Raw genomic sequence first — 19,993 nt, 5'->3', positions numbered from 1 at the left:
TTAACAAGCCAGTATTGATAGACGCTTAACTAATGTCCATGCTTCACTGAGACTTCTTTTTTACTTGATATCCTTTTTCTTTTTCAAGATCCCATTACTCTCCCCAGGATAAGCTGCCTGTTTTTCATCTTATCTTTACCTCTGGCTATATCCCCTATAAAATTAATCAATATTTTAGACTTTTATCCTTTGTTTTACTTGGAATAGAAAGTGGCATAGAAATCTAAAATTCTGCATTGCAGCACTCCTTATAGCATAAGTAAAATGGCCCACTTTTGGATTTGAAACAGGTGCTCACAGGTAAGATACAAGCTGCAAGCTACTGGTCTCCTCATATATAGTCTTGCCCACAAAATAGAGAGAGGATCAAGTGAGATTATACAAAGGGACATGGTAGAGTATGCAAGTAATGACTAGGAGAGGTTCTCATCTGTTAAAGACCTAAGTTTCAAGACCTTTTGAGAAGCAACTACAATTGATAGAGGAACCCATGGATTCAGTCAACTGCAGATCATGTAGTACTGCAGGTCCTTGTTTACTGGCAGCAATTTATGTATAAGTGGACCTGTGCAATTCAGACCTGTGTTTGAGTCATCTATATTAACAGTACAGTTTAGGGTGCTCAGTTAATAGTGTTGCCCTTTCACGTTATCCAGAAAATTGCTTTTTGAAACATTCCTTGGAGTCTGGCCCACCTGATCAATCCCCTTCTACCTGTGCACAGGCAAGGATTCCCTCTAAGCTTTTCCAGGATCCACTTGGATCTGTGGCTTACCTATTCTATGGGCACTGGGTGGAATCACATTAACTGTCACTGCCCATCCTCTGTTGCTCTGCTATCTGTAGTAAATGAGTGTGAAAATACACACTGTGGTATCTGACATGAGATATATTACCGCGCTTCCCAACTGTCCAGCTCTTAAGTCTCTGCCTGGGTACCCGTATGTCTGGAAGGAGACTGAAAGTCATCTTGTCATATAGCCCTGTCTCTCATTCTTGACTAGGTTAGGGACACCTTTCAGTTCTGTAGTAATAAGAATAAACACAATCCTTGAGAGGCAAGAATTTTAGTACTTAAAAGGTTTGTGATCATATGGAAATAGCTTCCTTCAATGAACAAATACATGCTGGAAAAAACAACAAAAGAAAAACCTGCCCTCATTGATAGTATACACACACATTCCCTAAGAAACAGAACCTTACCTGGCTTGTTTTTCATTAAAATCAATAAATAGCCAGAGAACCTATTTATTTAAATGAAAAGCAAGCCAAGCAAGTTCTGTTTCTTTCCCAAAGTTTACTCTGTCTCTTCAAAGTTAAGACTCCTGGGGCAAGGCACAGCAATATTTCACTGCCTTTCTCATTTTGGTTTGGAAGGCTTTTTCACACTGCCAGCAGTAGAGGCAGAGCTTTTCGCATGTGCTCCTACCTGAGATGGAGGTGGGCCTGAAGCCTTGCTCATAGATAAGAGTTCCCGCTGAGGAGATGGAGTAACAAGACTACATCATGTATGCAGATTCCCTTGGAAATCAGAGACTAAACTTGAGACTATTAAGAGCACCCATTAGGTGGAGCAAATTCTTACCTGTTCTAGACCTTGGCATGTGAACCAGTTTTTTCCCCTTGACATGCTGTCAGACAAGGATGCCTCTTTAGAACATAATCCAGGCAGTCATAGCCCAAGTCCTGTCCTTTCCCAACCAAGTAAAAGTAGGTTAGCAAACCAAAAATATCCTTGAATAAGGCCCTTCAACCTATTTCCCTGGGAGAAAGATGCTGTTAGGAGCCTGAGACAGGTCTTGGTCCACCTGTGCTTTAGTAAAGGGCGATTAACAGGAGAGTCATCCGTGGGCTGCATGGGCCCAGTCACTAAAGCCCCTGCTCTGCTGTCAGTGCTAGCGCCAAAACCGCATGCTGCTAGGGCTGCGGTTTTCTTTCCCTTTGACATTAAGACTGTTTCATTATCCTTAGTAGTTGTGGACTGGTAGTAATTCCTTCCTCTTGAGTTCCTCGGTGTTAGGATGATTCCTACTTTAATTGGAGGATTCCATAGAAAAACTGTATTAGTACCTGGCCCTTAGTGAGCTCCCACTGTTTCATTTCTGCCCTGCTTTTCCTTTGAGGCCCTGGTGGGAAGATATGAAATGTTTCAACTAAAATTTACATAAGATAAAAATAAACACCCATAATCACCCCTCCATGCCAGGCTTCATCCCCAAAGTTGCAAAAGGGTGGACCTAACATGCGACCTAGCACTCATTAGGTGCCAGCATTATCAGCAGACATGGTGACATAACAATAGCAGCAGCACAAATACCGTGCTGTTCTGGACAGTGGGCAAGAAGCAGGATGGGAGGAAAGGGGTCAGCACATGGCCAGCCTTGGAATCCCTACATCTAGGGGTCTGGGGCTTTTAAAGGCTGTGAACATGCTCCTTTCTCTATTAATGTGGACTTTGCCCTAGTAGTGGGTGAATGGCAGACGTCTTGCCCTAGAGTATCACACGGTAAATTGCCTAGATTCCTTATCACTCTTGGGTGTGAATTCTGGGCCTCAAGACAACTGGAAAAATTTGGTCTTAGACCAGCACCCACAGTCCTCACTCCCCTTAAGCCAGCTGTTTTCAGTTTCTCAGGTGGCGAGAATGACTCATGCTTCCTTCTACCTCTGTGCTTACTATTTTTTATGACAATGTTCTACTTTTCTAACAAAAAACAGAAAGCCACTAATTAAAAAGTGTTCCCAGAGGATTCACAGCATGGACCTGGAGGTTCACTGCTGTCCTGTTGGCCTGCCCAGGTCTGTGCACATACTGTCAGAGTTATCTGGAAAGCAGTTCCGAGTGTTTAGCTCCACTCTATGGTGCTTATATTATGGCTCAGCCTGATACCTCAGTCTTCAGAGGGTGCCATAGTGACTGTGGTCTGTCCTCAAGCTCCCTTGTGCACAATGCCCAGCCCCTGTCAAAGAACCAATCTGTAAGGGCTAACAGATCTGTAAGGGCTAAAAGCTAGAAAGGAAACTTTCTTCCTAACAGATGGTATCATCCACTCACCACCAGGCCCCAGGACTGCCCTCACCCGTATTTCTGACTTGCAAAAAATTTCCTGTACCCAACCCCTGGGATTGTCTTCTAAAGGCAGTTTTCCAGCTGATATTCCAGAGTCTCCACCTGAAACAGCAGCCTTATGTGCTCATGCAGGTGCAGTCACTACAATACAGCAAGGTCACTAATCTAGTTTTCTTTGGAGGCCATATTCTAAGCCTTTAGGCAAAGCTTAAGATCCGAGCTGAAGTCTCTGGATTCTTTCCTCTTTTCTGCCCAGGATGGTTATCCGAACAAGAAGCTTCCTGTTGTCTTTGTATTACCAACACACAAACAGAAAATCTCCCAACTCACGTTTTGTAGGATGACTTTACACAGAGGCTAGCCAAAGAGCTGCACTCTCTGCATCTGCATTCTTCTGTTCTAGAGTGCCACTAGTCCAATTCAGCTGGTGGGCTGCAGGATTCTTGGCATAAGGCCTTTGTAAAGGGGAAAGCGCAAGGGGGGCTTCAGATAGGAAGCAGCATTAAGAAGTCTACCTTAAGTGTGCTGTGTTTGCACTTTGGCAGCGTTCAGCACACCACAGATGCTCTCCTGCATTCTAGGAAGAATGGCAACTAAAGTAGATCAGGCTGATGAGTGGATCCTTTCAGAGAGAGGCTCTGGTCTCCTCTAGACAAAATTCCTAACCCAGTGGTACATTAAAGATCCCAGTCTTCCAGGTAAGACTTTAGATCAGTTATAACTGATCCCAAAAGACTACAGAAGCATCACACTTGTAACCAAACCAAGACCATCACCATATTAAAGACCTCTCTAGCTAAAAGGTTATTTCCTTTTACTCAGCAGAGGACACACTATTTAGTCTTCCCAAACACGATTCCAGAAGTCACTGGTAAACAAAAGCATCTTGTGGCCAAGCTTTAGCCCTACGTCAATAGCAGAGTTCCTGACAGTCTATGCAGGCTTCTAACCCAAGTCTGAGTCCCCCATGTGCCAGAGAGGAAGCTTGGAGCCGTTCCTTCCAGGGCTCTTGATTTCAACCAGCTAATGTTGCTGAGCTAAGATTTGCAAAGGGTGCATCTTATTCAGCTTTTGGGCCCAACTAAAAGAAAGCCCAGTCCAGGCTATGAACAGGAAACTCAGAACAGCACACACATCTGTGTATTTTTTCAAAGGATAAACTCAATTCTTTCAAACAAAATTTTGTTTCTAATATATCTTTGTGCTCTATATCATATACTAGAGTAACAAGATAACTAAAATTTCCCCTTATCAGACAATAGCTTAGTTTTTCCCTAACTAGATGGTAAATGGAGTGACAGGGCTACCATCTTTGCACAAGGCCCCTGCCCTATGGACAGTTTCTTTAACAGCTTTCCACCTATTGACTTTTCTATTTACATACATAATCCCCACATACCAGGTTCCTTTGGGACTCAGCAATGCTGAATGCAGCAGAAAGGAATTGTAATAAACACTGCCGAAACCTAAAAATTTTCTCTCTCTTAAAACCTGGAAGAATTGAGAGATCAAAATACCTCATAACATAACTGTGCTTTGAACACCAGGCTTCTCTTTTTAAAAGAGTACTAAATGAATAAATTAAGACAGGTACCTTGTTTACTGGGCATACAACAGATTATTAACTAAATAAGCCATCTTCAGTAACTTTCTTCACTACCTTCCACCAACATGAAAAAGAATTTTTAGATCAGTTCCAAAAGTTATTCATACTCATGGAATTTTTAAATTTTGGGGGGGGGGGTGACTATGTCTGCACAGACTTGATATTTCTACAAAGGGGAAAAAAATTGGGTCTGTAAGTCAAGTGCTTTCTATCAGAGACTAGATAGTGCTCCTATATTCAGACTTTTTTTACATTTTAAAAAAAGGTGGAAAATGCTGAAAACCTCTTCACTGGACAGATACAAGTCTATACAAAACTCTAACTTATGAATTTTCACAAGCTGGGATGACTATTTAAATTCAGTACAATTTTTAAAACTAAACTCAATCCCTTAATATTTCTTAAGGAATACTGTTACTGGCTATTAGCCAGTACAGTTACTGGCTAAAAGACCAGACTCTGCCTGGGTTCAGATCCCAGCTCTATCACATACTGGTTGGTTGGCCTTGAGAAAGTCACTTGATCTGTATCTAGTTTTCTTATCTGTAATACAATAATATGCACCTCATAAGATTACTTAAGTTTGAAATGTGATATTAAAGTGCTTAGAATGGTGCCTTGCAGAGTTATGTGTTAGAAGTACTGTTACAGAGGAATTACCCATCACAAATGTACTTAAACATTAACATGAAATCCAACTTTGTACTAAAATGAATAAATTAGTTCTAGCCTCTTGCCATACATTTATAAACTTTATGTAGTAAATGTTAAAAGTAAACATTCTTTGTATAACATGACTTTGTAAACTAAAATACATCTGGTATTCAACCAAATGAGGAATCTGTTCCAAGGCTGAAGAAAAAACCTGAGTAACTGAAAGGTGGAACGTTCCTAAGAATTTTCTCCAATAGGAATGGGGACTAGGTATGAGGTTTATGCACATGTGTTGAATTTAGGAATTAGAGCTTATTAACTCTTTGTAAAGTAAGATATAATTTCCTTATAACTATCTAGCAGTACTTGAAATTTCTTATTTTTACTTTTTGGCTGTGCTTCATGGCATGTGAGACTTCAGTGACCTAGCCAGAAACTGAACCTGCACCCCCTGTACTGGAAGCACAGAATGAAACAGGGGAAAGAAAACAGGTTAAGGATGAAAATAAATTTTGAAGTATTATCCAAATAGCATTTAATATATTAAGAGGGGAGACTATCAAAGCTACTGCACATTTAATCTAAGAGTCAGTCACTGGATTAAATGTCTAAAGAAACTGATTTGTTTTAGAGCTGAATATAAAAGTATCACACATTTGATATGACGAAAAACTACCTTTAAACAGAATGTCTTTTTTTGGGGGGGAGGGGGCGTGGGCAATAATTCCAGTGAGTTAACTCTCAATTGTATCAAAAGTTCCCTGAGATCATACACTTATCCCCAAATTTCCCAAGTATTAACTTTTAAAGGGAAACATCAGCACTTCTCCTTCCTAAGCTCTGCTTAATAGAAGCTATAGAAATTGCCCTTCTAAGTCTTCCAGTAGAAAAGAAAATCCATCTTCCAATAGAAAAGATGCTGTTAGCTAATTAAGCTAGTATGAATGTGCAAGAAACTTTTGGGGTTAATGAAATAAGCTGTTTTAACTACTATAAAGACTACACAGGTGGTTCAACAGAATTTACTTGTATATTTTCCATTTTCTATACTATTTGAAGGCATAGGATAGCTTGGAATAAGCTTTCTACAAATACTGTGTTTTAAGTTTATCCAGTAAACTAAGATGCAGTACAGCTTTTATACAACTTAGGAGATTAAAAAAAAAAAAATCTCCACAAGAGAAAGCAACTCAACAGGCCCTGGTATTAAAACATTTTTCCAGAATAAACAGGCAATTGCATTAAAAGGCAGTTTTCAAATATTTAAATTACACTAAGATTCCTTCCAAATATCTGCCTTGTTCAAACCAATGCAACAAATTCTTATATTGTTAATTGTAGGGCATGGATTTTTGTTAAATGTTGATCATTTTACTTTCTTCATTATCAAAAATCTTTTACAGTGTTATCAAGCAGCAAAGTAAGTTGCATAAGCTCTCTGCTCAAGGTAGAGGTGCCAATACCCCATGGTGGAGGTGCGAATTGTGAAATCAAAGGGTACACTTTAGCAGTAAGAGTAGTGCATGAAGAAACAGTAATAAGTGGCCTAAATACAGAGTTGGACAGAATCAAACCAGTTATAATTGCTCAACTAAAACTAATACAGGTACATTCAAAATAAAGTTTGAGATTATAATTGGTATTTAGAATCAAATCTGAATTTCTTGATAAAATATAAATCTGTTCTTTTGAAATTGGAAATGAAACAATCAATTGATAGAGAGCTAGAGACTTATTAACCCCTCCTACTTAGATAAGGAAATAAGTGACAAAGTCTCTTGCACTGAAGTATGTATTTTAACAGCTTTACATGTAATATTCATATATAAAAAACTTTAAGTGCTTTTCTCCAATTTAAAAATCTAAAGAATTCAAAAATAAGGCATTCAATATTTGAAAAAAGTACAGATTTACAAAATGTGTATATTCTGTCATGAAAACTCCACACCAACATTATACACTTGGAAAAAAATACAAACAGGATATATTACAAATTTATGTAAGCAATAACTTAGTTCACACCATGCAATAAAAAGTACATTAATCAAGATACACAAGCTTTTGTAGGTTCTAAACTGAAGGACTTTTTTTCTGCAGAATCCTTAAAACCTGTGGCACTTAAAATTTGTTAGCCTTTCTACTGAGAGGTAAATTATACACAACAATGATGAAAAAGATTAACAGACCAGTTGTCTATTATGAATCATTCCAGCTTTGTTCAACAATGGCCGAAACTCTTTTCTCATATTCTCGTTTGTTTTCCTGATAAAGCTGTGCTGCCTGACTATTGGCTGGACTATTTGGATTCGGTTCATCCAGCAGAGACTAGAAGGAAAGAGAGAAGAAAAAACACATATGTAGAGTTATTTTTTTATATTAACATGGGTCAGATATGGAGCACAAAAGTTATAGAAAACAGAAATTACTTAATGGAAGCAATTAGTATGTCTCATGTATTTTCAGATCTAAACACTTTCAGAAATAGTTTGATAAATACAGGAAGAAGTTTCCTATTGCTACAAAACTTAAGTTTTCAAAACAGGTAGCTCTCAATTGCCTTAAGACCTCTAATTTCAAAGAAACTGGAAAAGAACAAATATTCTTCAGCATACTGCGCTATTAAACGGGAACTAAACAATTTGACTTGGTTAATATACAATGTCTATAAAATAGCTCAGCAACTAACATTTTCCAAAGTTAAACTCTATTATTGTGATAGGTTTGCAAATTCCTGACAGTAAGTTGGGTAGTATACCTTATTTCCTTTAATACACACCTAGGAGCAAGGGAATATATTAATAACAGGAAGGCTGAAAATACTGTTTATGACTCAAATTAAAACAGAAGTGTGACAGAAAAACTTGAAGGCCACAAACCAAAATATCACATCTGCTCCTCTCAAATGCATGTAACTAAAACTTGACTCCACCCCAAACCTTCCCCCTAAACTGTCATTCAAGGTCAACTCTGAAATATTCTGCCAGAGTGCTTTGGTGGATAGTTACATTACTTTCCTTTGAAACAGCATTTCTTGGATGGGGCAAAATGATGCCTTTCTGCACTGCAGCTTCTTGATGTCTCTATGTTTTTACTAAACAGTTATCTTTCTCTCTCCCCAATATTTTTTCATCTTTTTCCATAACCTCTGGCTATGCTTTCTAGGCATGAATATTTGACCTGTGAGGGAATTTCCTGGTGGTCCAGTGGTTATGATTCTGCACTTGCATCACAGGGGGCACGAGTTCTATCTTTGGTTGGGGAACTAAGACCCCAAGGCTTCAAGATGCAGAAAAAAACAAACAAAAAAAACCCCCGAAGAAACAAAACAAAATCACTTGATCTGTGAGAACAATTTATACTTTAATTTTATCAGGAAAATTATCATGGATTTGATCCAACATGGTCACTAATCAAAACGCAGATCAGTTGTATGAAAATCCTGAGGATTTTGTATGAGGTCTGCCACTGGTAACCTTAGTGTTGGGAAGGTTAGTTTGTTCACTTGGCCTTTAAATTGATCCTAAAAGAATCAATTATATTCCATAGAACCTTGAAAAATTAAGATGCATTCTAACACATGCTTACCTGAATTGATGTTAAGATAGAAGATACATCGTATGTGGGACTCCATCTATTCTGAAGGATATCTAAACATATGCTACCATCAGCATACACTGCAAAGACAACACTACAATTGGTTACATGTTAACTTGATTATATCTAATAATTAAACAGTAATTTTTTTTTAACCACGAACAAAATGCTTGGCTCAGTCAGAAGCCTTAAACATTGGTTTATAACTAAAACTTTCTGTCTCACAGGAAAATCCGTCTCAAACTAAGGACTCTTTACAACATACCTTTTGATGAGGAGGCTGAGTGAGAGTTAAATTTTTTCAACACATAACATAGCTGCTGCTGCTAAGTTGCTTCAGTCAAGTCCAACCCTGTGCGACCCCATACACGGCAGCCCACCAGGCTCCGCCGTCCCTGGGATTCTCCAGGCAAGAACACTGGAGTGGGTTGCCACTTCCTTCTCCAATAACATATAGCAAATCTGTTTAAATTCCACACTTCTAAATATTCCTAAATAAAGCTCTTGGGGGGGAGCTAATTTTTTGAAATAGCAATTCTACTTTAAAAGTAATAATGATGCACATGCAAAGTTTTATTTACAGCATGTTCTCTATAATACTCTTTACAGAAGTGAAAAAACTGCAAACAATTTGTGGTCCACAATGAGGGAACTGGCTAAGTAACAGTATATTATTAATGGCACATACCAATACTGCTGCCAGAAATGATACACATCTACCATATGTTAATTAATGTAGAACGACATCCCTAATATATTACATTAATAAGTTTCCAATTACTTATATAATTCCATTTCTTGTAAAGAATCATTTACAAATACTTTAATTTGAAGTACAGGCAGTCACAAAAACATCTGTAAGACTCAATGCCAAAATGCAGATATCTGTAAATAGCAGGATTATGAAGGATCTTATTTACCTTCCCTTGTACTTTGATTTGTTTTTCCAGTAAGTATGCATTCTTCTCATAATAAAAGTAAGAATCAAGTGATTACTGTTTTAAAAGTCTAACATTTAAAAAAATAAATAAATAAATAAAAGTCTAACATTTGAGTGGATTTTTCCCCCCTCTTGAACTGACTATGTGATAATACAAACAATGAACATAAATGTTTATCCACTTGCTAGATTATGTATATGTACAATAAATTTACAAAAATAGGATCACTGTGTTGACAAAGAATAAGTGCATTTAAATATTATCGACACTATCAAATTGTGGAAGGCTTCACAGAACAAGTCTGATCACTCTACATCAAAACAGGAGTAAGTGAGGCCTTTTTGGGGAGAGGAGGTAAATTACACTTGATACTGTCCTTCTTCAGGACTCTATCCTTGGTCTTCTTCCATCTATACCCTTTACACAACCTCTGGGGGCAACTTTATTCATGGCCTCAATTACTATCTATGTGCTAGGTATTTCCAATTGTTAGCGTTTGACCAGATTTAACTCTCAGCTTTAAAGCAGCATAGTCAATTGCTTACTGTGTACCCCAGAGGAACATCAAACTTAGCAAGTTCAGAGCAAAAATCATCACCTCTGTAAAACCCATGAAAATGCAAAATCATTTTAAAGTTTTGAACTAGTAACTATTTTTGAGAAGTAATCCAAAAGTAAATTAGAAACCGAACATTCCATCAACTGATAAATAAACAAAATGTAGTCTATTCATACAATGGATTATAATTCAGCAATAAAATGAAATAGTTATGTGTTACAAGAGATGAACCTGAAAACTATGCCAGCTGAAAGAAATCAATTACCAAGGGCCACATATATTATATGACTCCATTTATATGCAATGTCCAAAATAAGCAAACCTACATAGAGAAAATAAACCAGTGATTGCCTATGGCTGAGAAGCAGGGAGGCAGGGGGATAGGAATGGGGAGTGACTGCTAACAGGAATGGGATTTTTTTGGGAGTGATAAAAAGGTTCTAAAATTGATTATGGTGATGACTGTACAACTCAGTCGAGATACTAAAAACCATTGAATTATACAACTTAAATGGGTGAATAGCACAGTATGTGAATCTTTTAATAATAGAGATTTTTTTTAAAAAGTAAACTAGGAAGTTAATGAAGTTTTCCACTCATAGTGGGAAAAAAGGGAAACCATGCTATTAATATGGAGGTATAACAAAAATAACCAAAGGACCTCCCTGGTGATCCAGTGGTTAAGACTCCACCCTCCGTATGCAGGGGGCGCAGGTTCCATCCCTGGTTAGGGAACTAAGATCCGACATGCCACACAGCTCAGCCCCCCCCAAAAAAAGAAAAAGGATATTTACTTAATTTTACATATAACATGATCTCAATTTTGAAAATTTGTGTGTAGTTTTACAGCTCAACTTTAAGCTACAAATTCTTTTTAGTATCTTTCACATGCTGACAAATAAATAGATATTACTTTTAAAAATCAGAAATTATTAAAACAAAACTTTCCTCAAATCAGGAACCTTGGTAAGATTCCAAACTAAAAAAGTATGGTTAATACTGACATGGAAGCAACATAGAGAGGTGGGCCCTAATAATGAAAAGCATGGGCAACACCTAAAAGGATGAAACAATGCTTTCTTCCTCCTATCATCTGCAAAAGTTAATAAAATGCTACTTACCATTTGGATGAAACATTTTGGATAAAAACCTAACAGTTGGCGGTTTATTTGGATATTCTTCAGAAAATTCTATCACTAGTTTAAAAGTACCTAGATAGAAAACAAACCAAAATAATTACAGTAATGACAAGTATAACTTTTCTATCTTGTCACCAATGAATTCCCAACCCCACGCTGGCTTTTGCACAACCACACAAAAATTAATGTCAATTTTGGTTTAGTATATAAAACACACTAAATATACTTCTATTTATGTATTGATAATATACAAAATTGGCAAGCATTTGGGGGTACAAGCACTTAACATATACTACTGGTGAGAACATTGTCATATTTTTGGCAGGCAATTTTGCCCTAGCTACCAAACTTTTAAATGCACATTTGAGTAACTACAGATAATTCACTATAACTTAGAAGGAGGTGCCAAATGATTTTGAGAGGGGCTAACCATCATATGACAAAGGACTCAGACTGGAGGTATGGCCACTAATGTGAAAAAGTCTTTTCTGTTTCCATCATTTAAGTACGTTAAGAATCAGTAAGCATTAGTCTAACTGTCTACTGTTGGTTATAAACCAATATGGTACATTTTTGGTCAGCCTAAATCATTATTTGCTGGTCAAGAGACAGGCATTAAAAAAAAAAAAATTATGCATTTGTAACAAAGTCAATCTGTTCAGTGTACAAAGAGCTCTCAACTCAAATTACAAATCTATTTAGCAGACACAACCACCATTAAAATATAGTTTTATGTGTTTATTCACTACCCAGAGACGTTTTACTTTGAGGAAATACACCTGAAGGCTGGACAGGTGCTCCAATAGTAAGCCCATGGGCTTACTCAGTAAGTTGAAGCCTATTCCTAATGAAGTTAATAAAAGTTTAAACCATTCAAGATGTCTCCACAAGCTTCTCATTTTATCAGTTAAAAAAAAAAAATTCTCAACCTAAATTCTAAACTCATGACTTCAGTCTACCAAGATCAGAGGCATGTATTTAGTAAAATATTTAACATTCTATTTTCACTGTTCATATATTCAATATATAACCTCTACCTCTTTAAATTTTTTGTTGTTTGGAAATTTGGGATTAGGGAGGCCAAAGATACAAGCAAAATCAAAGGTGCTATTTAATTCACATTCTGATATATTAAGAAGTTCTATGAAATGTATAGTTCATTAGCAAAGAGCCTTATAACCTAATATATTTTTAATACCTAATGTTATATATTTTTATATTTACTTTTAATTTTCCTTCATTACAAAATGTACAATGTAAACATTTCAGGTAAACACAAATATGAAACAGCTTTAAGCTTGCTTTCTTCATATTTATGGGGTCTCTGGACCTCTTTATACTCTTACTCCCAATCATACCAAGCTTCAAATGTGAGGTTACTGAACGTGAAGATGGGAAGAGATGCATGCAACAGCACACCATTTTATGGCACTTCCATATATGGCATTTAAAAATATTTCAACTTTTTGGTTGGTAAAAATTCCCCTAATTAAAAAAAAAATTCCCCTAATTTTTAAACAATCCATTCTCACAACTGATATAAACTGTCTTCAGCACACCATGCGCTACAACTGTTGATACTTGTTGTGTTAGAAATGATTACTCAGGGAAATCTTCAAATACTTAACTGTAAACTCATTACACATTAACCTAAGTAACATTTAATGAAAATAACTATATTTCCCCCACCAAGTTAGTGAGAAGTGTAGCACTATTTATCTGCAAATCTCTTAAATGATTAGCTTAAGAGAAAACAGCCGCATTCTCTCAGGTGCCTCTGCATTCAATCTGTTGCAACATGCTGTTCTGGTTGAGATACATGAAGAAAATCAGGCCTCTTCCAAATATGTAAAGGAAAAAGGAAGGAGTATTTTCACAGCCTTTTCAGATAAAGGTAGACATTCTTTTTTGATATTACATAAAAGAAATGGTAAAGTTTTTAAAGGTTAGCTGCAACATAAAATTTGAAGCCATATAAACTTTTTGCATCATTTAGATTAATGACTATTGCACATTGCATGTATCTTTTCTCCATCCATAATTTTCTAACACACTGGCCATTTGGAAAATACCAATTCACTGAGTTATCCAAATCATCTAAATGTTGTCATATTTTATTTTGTATATATCTGTATACACCAGGGCTTCCCTCATAGCTCAGTCAGTCAAGAATCTGCCTGCAATGCAAGAGACCCGGGTTCAATTCCCAGGTCGGGAAGATGACCTGGAGAAGGAAATGGCAACCCACTCCAGTATTCTTGCCTGGAGAATACCAAGGACAGAGGAGCCTGGCAGGCTACAGTACATGGGGTCACAAGAGTCAGACATGACTTAGCGACTAAAGAGAGAGAGAAACACCATCAAAAACAAAGTCACAACCGGTGATACCATCTACTAATCTCATCAGAGAAAAAAGAATTGGGAAACCATAATTTATCAGCAGCAACAAATCCTGTCAATCACTTTCCTCAACTTAATTTAAAATCTTCCCTGGTGGCTCAGATGGTAAAGAATCTGTCTGCAATGTGGGATACACAGGTTTGATCCCTGGGTCGGGAAGATCCCCTGGAAAAGGGAATGGCTATCCACTCCAATATTCTTGCCTAGAGAATTCCATGGACAAAGGAGCCTGGCGAGCTCCTCTGGCGAGGTCCATGGAGTCACCAAGAGTCAGACACGACTGAGCAACTGACACTTTCACTAAGAATATGGCAACCAAATACATACTCAAATCTAAATAACCAGAGTTTGTCAGTCATTTTTCAAGTAAAAATGTTTCATGAAAAAAGCAGTAATTCAAGTTGCAACTCAAACAACTACAGAATCTGCTTTCCCTCCAACCACCAAACTGGTATGCAAGAGAAGTGCCGTTTGCATACTTCCAACTTCATCAAGCAGAATATCAGAAAGCAGCATACTCAATGGTCAGAATTTAGCAATATTAGTAATTCCCACTTTTTCATCAAAACATTTTAAAGTGAAACTGACATCTTTTATTAAAAAAAAAAAAAAAAAAAGCAAAAAATACGACTCCCAGCACAGTTTGGTGCCACTGTCTTAGTATGTGCCAAGGCACTAAATTGCTTAGGGCCAGTTTTAGTCACTAATGCTTTTGTACCATCAGTGCTGTTAATACAATAAAAAAGGTTAAAAAAAGCCTTACTATTGCCATGAAGACAGTTTTGATCACAGGGAACCCCTGAAAAGGTCTCAGGAAACTTTTTTCCTGAGTTTGTGGACCACCCTTGAGAATCCTTGGTATAGAGTCAAAAGCTGAACCCCTTGAGTACCTCTCTTCAACTCCTTACCCACCCCCCCACCCCCATCTAGAGGTAACCCCTGATAGCAGTATGGTATACAAGCCTTTAAACACATGCACACACTTGCATGTATGCTAGTCAGTAAAACTGTGGTATTATAACATATATTCTGCAACTTTTGTCTCCTCAGACATACAACCAGATCTACCTTATTCTTTAATAGGTACATAATATTCTACAGTCTAGATATTTAATACTTTGCTTAACCATTTCTTCTGCTGAACGTTCAGGTTTTCTCCTTCAAAATACTTCTGCAATCATTATTTGTATAAATAACCTTGATGGGTTAATTCTGGAGCCGCTGTGCTAAGACAAATCTATTTAACACATTTTAAAATTCATGCTATATTAGGGAAACTTTATCTGGTTAAAATCAATTTAATAAGTTCAACTATAAATACACATAAGAACAAGTTTTCCCTTTTTCTGGCTCTTGGTCAAATACTGAATTTAAGATGCAAAAGCTTCTGTACAATGCTAACTATTTACAGGTGTCAAAAGCTAGCTGTTAAGTGAAACTACTGGCAGTTATACACAATTAAGAGCACTGATCAACACACACAAAGTTAAAAACGCATGATTATTACTCTTCTGATGTCTACCTCAGGGACACCTCTAGCACGCTATGAGGTCATTTAAATTTAAAACTATTCTCAACACAGACCCCACCACGTAGGCCAGAGTTCAAGAGCCAATATAAAAGTAACAGAATGAACTAGCAATGAAGGTGATCAAGCTGACATGGGAAGAAAGTTCTTTGTAAACTATAAATTCTCAGTAGCATTCTTTAGTTTTAATCTGACCTATTATTAATAGAAAACAGCCTTAACTAAACAGATTGGTGTTATAATTTCCTACTTAAAAGAAGCCTCTTAATACTATGGAAAACATATTGAGAATGACTTACCATCTTCAAAGGGTGTCCCTTCTGGTCTGAAAACAAGAAGATTTCTGATTAAAAAAAGTTTTTATTTCTGCTTTTTCCTGATTTTCAAAGAGTGGAAAGGATAAACTCAAACAAGAGAAAGAGGAGCTCATTCTGATAATTTGTGGAGTATTTGTTAATTTAATATCACCTTAGTCCTGGTGATATTTTTATTTATATACACATAAAAGGGGCTTCCTTAGTGGCTCAGACATTAAAGAATATGCCTGCAATGTGGGAGACCCAGATTGGATCCCTGGGTTGGGCAGAGTCCCTGGAAAAGGGAATGGCTAACCACTCCAGCATTCTTGCCTGGAGAATTCCACGGATAGTGGAGCCTGGCGGGCTATAGACCATGGGGTCACAGAGTCAGGCACAACTGAGCAACTAACAACAAACGCAAGACATAAATAGTAACTTCATTTTCCAAGTTTTCCTTTTAGAATGGTTTTACAAAAAACAAAAGAAACTTGCCATAATTTTTGCACAAAAAGAATTCAGTTTATAAATATCAATCCTTTTGGAAATATATGTATTCTTAAGAGAAAAATTCCTATTTTCGATATATTATCAGTAAGATGGAAGTCAATACCCTTTAGTTTAAGGCAATTATGATACCAAAGTGTCCTGCTTTTCAAAAGAGAAATAGCTCTCCTTCAACTAGACTAAATTTATCTGATGTCACCAAGAATGCCAGTTTCTTTTGCCCACAACTTTTCATTGTACCATATCCCTACCTCATCTTTCCTGAGCAGCAACATGAAGGTTACTTTTTTTGTTGTTGGCTCTTTTTTTTTTAATTGCTTTACAAAGCTGGATTAGTATGGTTTAATTATTATTTGCAAGGTACATTCAAGATCTCAAAGCAGCATGTTAACAGCCTAAATTTAATATCACTTTACTTTAGAAGGGTGAACCACACTCATTTTCCCCACTAATTTTTAATGTAGACTCTTAAAATGGAGTCAATGGCAATTCAGAATTCTGTTTACAGAAGTGTTCCTTTTAAGTTTTAGTGCAAAACGCTAGTATAGAAAGAGCAACAAAGGGACTTCCCTGGAGGTCCAGAGGTCAAGAATCCACCTGCCAACGCAGGAGACACAGGTTCGATCCCTGGTCTGGGAAGATCCCACAAGCAGAGGAGCAACTAAGCCCACGGACCACAGCTACTGAACCCGTGCACTCTAGGGCCCTCATGTCACAACTACCGAGCCCGTGTGCTCCGACTACTGAAGCTCGAAGGCCTCACTCTGCAACAAGAGAAGCCACTGCAATGAGAAGTCAGGGCACTGTAACTAGAGATAATCCACACACAGCAAAAAATAATAAAGAAAAAAATTTTTTTTAAAGAGTGAAAGAAAATAAAATCCAGTTCAGGAAAACCAAAGAAAGAGCATTAAGAAATAATGCTTTTATACAAATAAGCCTATGTGCAATATATACTATATGTAAAATATAAGACTGCACTTTAAAAGGCTCCATTCAGCTATTTCTCATTAAGCTGTGAAACATTTTTTATTTAAATTCTTACTATGGCGGAAGTTATCAATATTTTTGGTTCCTACTCTTTTTACAGTTCTAGTAGAATGCATACTAAACATTTGCTTGGCACATTTTGTACAAACTAACTTATCATTCTCCTGTAGTCTCAAATGATATTTTTATCAAATAAAACCCAGTGATTATAAAATCAAATTTTACTTGACTGCCAAAACTCTTTATCAGAATTTTTTTTACCTTACAGTTTCTGTAAGATCCCTCATCCCTCAGTTCCCATTCCTAGCTGTTACACATTCAATTTCTTAAAAGAATCACCATACCTACCATTTGTTATTTCTTTCAACTCACCCAAATATAACTGCATTCCACTGCATGATGTTGTTTTCAGATGGTGCGCCACTGACACCCACAGGTGGGTCCTCTTGCAATCTACAAACCCAGAATACAAATTTTAAAAGTTGAACATTATGGCCACTAAGAAGGCCAATCAAACATCTTTGAACCACCTACTTTGAGAAACAAACTAAATCCATTTTCTTGTTCTTGTGCTGTGCTGGAATAAACCATACCACTTTAAATGGCTTGGGAGTGATCCCTCTTCAAATATCACCAAGGTTAAGATATCTGTTCAAGAACTACTTTTATCAATAACAACAAAGGAAAAACCTCAAGTGCAAAAAAACACTATCAACCATCAATTTTGCTGTTGTAAACACGCAAAGGCTGTGTGTGTCCTAACCAAAGCTACTTGGGCAACATGGCCACCAAAAAAACTCTCCCCCAAACAAAATATAAAGACCCCACCTCAGTGTAAACATTAAATGACTGAAAAACACTTACATCCAGTTTAATCAGCAAACTAGTTTTGCACAGTAGAGCTACTTTATTCCATTCGCTTTAGTTAGTAGCTTTTAGAGTGGGCAGAGCTCTGGCTAGGTTTTCCCTCAGTCCCTATTTTAAAAGCTCTGCACCAATACTGCATTTTACCTCTCAGATCATGCGTCCATATACAAAGCTACCTTCCAACACCTGTCACAAATTCTTGCAAACGAAGACCCTTGGAAAACTACCGAAGATGCCAAGCACACAACTCAGAATCAAGCAAAGAGCTGCAATGAGAAATCAGGGTACCAAAGGCCAGGAACCTCATGGAATTTCACTCATGGGAGCTAATCTGAAATCTATGGTTTCAAGCTGTAGAAACCGAGCTTTGCACCAAAAGGAGTATCTCCTTTTAAAACTGTCATTTCGGGGGGGGGGGGGGATGTAAACGGGACACTAAATATAAATATACATATACACACACAAACACACCGTCATGTGGTATATGATTTTTGGAATTAGTCCCCCCAAAATGGCTTTAAGTCAACCTCAAGCAGTACAAGTCAGGACGAAAAGAACCCTTGGAAGATACGCTGCGTGCTATCGCCCACCAAAGATAAAGGCTGAGTTACCAATACACTCAAGGCCAAACTGGGCAAAGCCCCAAACAATGGCTTCCAAGTGCCTCATTTAAAGGTTTACAATGAAGCTGAGAGGTTACTTCCTGATAAGCCAATCCAAGTTTTTACACTGGATTTTTTCTCTCAAGCAGGGCAGGTCTCCCTAGAAAAACACTTAAAAATGCGCACGGGGGCGTAACGCTAAGTTTTCTTGGATATTTTCTTCTCCGTACCTGTAAGCATTCAAAGGAAAACAACTGGGGGGGGGGGGGGTAGTCACTTCCTCCTCATCAACTCGAACACCTCCTAACAAAACCGTATTTCACAAAGGAGGCTCAGGGAGCATCAGGTTAGCGCCAGCCTCCAGGAAGGCATTCTTCCAGACTTTGGAGGCTATAGATAGGTCTTTATACACCAGGCCACAGAGCTGAGTTCCAGAAAGCACTGGCAGCCGGGTTTGCCAGCCCGACTCCCAGCCCTCTAAGCCAGTTCTCAAGGTCCTTTACAGGCGGGCGGGGGGAAAAGAGTCGGGTTTCGGAGGATGGGTTAACAACCTCCGGCCCTCGCGCATCAGACCCCACCCTCGCTGCAGAAAGAATGGGGAGGGAGGCGGGAGTTGGCCCCAACCCTGGCAGTCGGAAAGACGGCAAGGCCATCGAACAAAGCTGACTGGTGTACCTAGCGGTGGAAAGGCTTCTGCAAGGGCTCGCTCTTAGGGCAGAGAGGAGAGGCACCGCAGGGTGCAGAGGCGAAGGATGAGGTTTGAAAGCTAGGGCGAGGTATCAGGCAACTGGCCGCAATGGGCAGCAGGGAATCGTAGGACAGACCATAGCCATCTTTTTACTTTTTTGTGGGGGTAGGGTGGCGGTGAGGAAGTATCAACATTTCTTACGTAGGACAAGTGAACAACCAAGGAAAAGGGAGTGCTAAAACGGAGCTAGAACTGGGCTTCCGTCTGTCCCCCTGGGCCCACAGCCGCCCTCTTAGGGTCAAGAGGGGAAGGTGTCCCGGATCCCCACCCTAGCCCCGTAGCTTTGGGGAGGAGTCGTCATTGAGGCGAAAATGAAGGCCCTTACCGCTTGAAATCCCGCATAAGCCTCCTCCGGGCCGGGGTCGACATGCTCCCCAGCAGCCCCGCGGTCAGTCTGAAAGAAAAGAGTCCCGCGCAGCCCCCCCACCCCCCGGCGCGGCGGCCGAATCACTGTGGGTCACCGCCGCCGCCGAGGTTGCACAAACAACCCTG

At 38.3% G+C, this 19,993-nt stretch overlaps 1 protein-coding gene across 1 annotated transcript; it reads right to left on the bottom strand.

Moving 5' to 3' along the window:
* Positions 1–6,338: 6,338 nt before the first annotated feature.
* UBE2B (ubiquitin conjugating enzyme E2 B) lies at positions 6,339–19,993 on the bottom strand. Its single transcript, XM_061151315.1, has 6 exons — positions 19,827–19,993; positions 17,657–17,737; positions 15,791–15,816; positions 11,546–11,635; positions 8,916–9,004; positions 6,339–7,655 (listed from the first exon to the last, which is right to left on the bottom strand). Exons 1-6 carry the CDS (start codon positions 19,868–19,870, stop codon positions 7,527–7,529), a joined length of 459 nt encoding a protein of 152 aa, XP_061007298.1. The 5' UTR covers positions 19,871–19,993; the 3' UTR covers positions 6,339–7,526.

The sequence above is a fragment of the Dama dama genome, chromosome 9 (assembly GCF_033118175.1).
Source record: "Dama dama isolate Ldn47 chromosome 9, ASM3311817v1, whole genome shotgun sequence".
Lineage (NCBI taxonomy): Eukaryota > Metazoa > Chordata > Mammalia > Artiodactyla > Cervidae > Dama > Dama dama.
The sequence above is the reverse complement of the archived record's forward strand: the minus strand, read 5'-3'. Positions and strand labels throughout refer to the sequence as shown.

Excerpts from the sequence above, each read along its gene's own strand:
- UBE2B (XM_061151315.1), bottom strand. The coding sequence starts at position 19,870 with ATGTCGACCCCGGCCCGGAGGAGGCTTATGCGGGATTTCAAGCG. Across the intron at positions 17,738-19,826 it reads CTTATGCGGGATTTCAAGCG|ATTGCAAGAGGACCCACCTG; the intron begins GTAAGGGCCTTC and ends CTGGGTTTGTAG. Across the intron at positions 7,656-8,915 it reads CTATCTTAACATCAATTCAG|TCTCTGCTGGATGAACCGAA; the intron begins GTAAGCATGTGT and ends CTTTCCTTCTAG.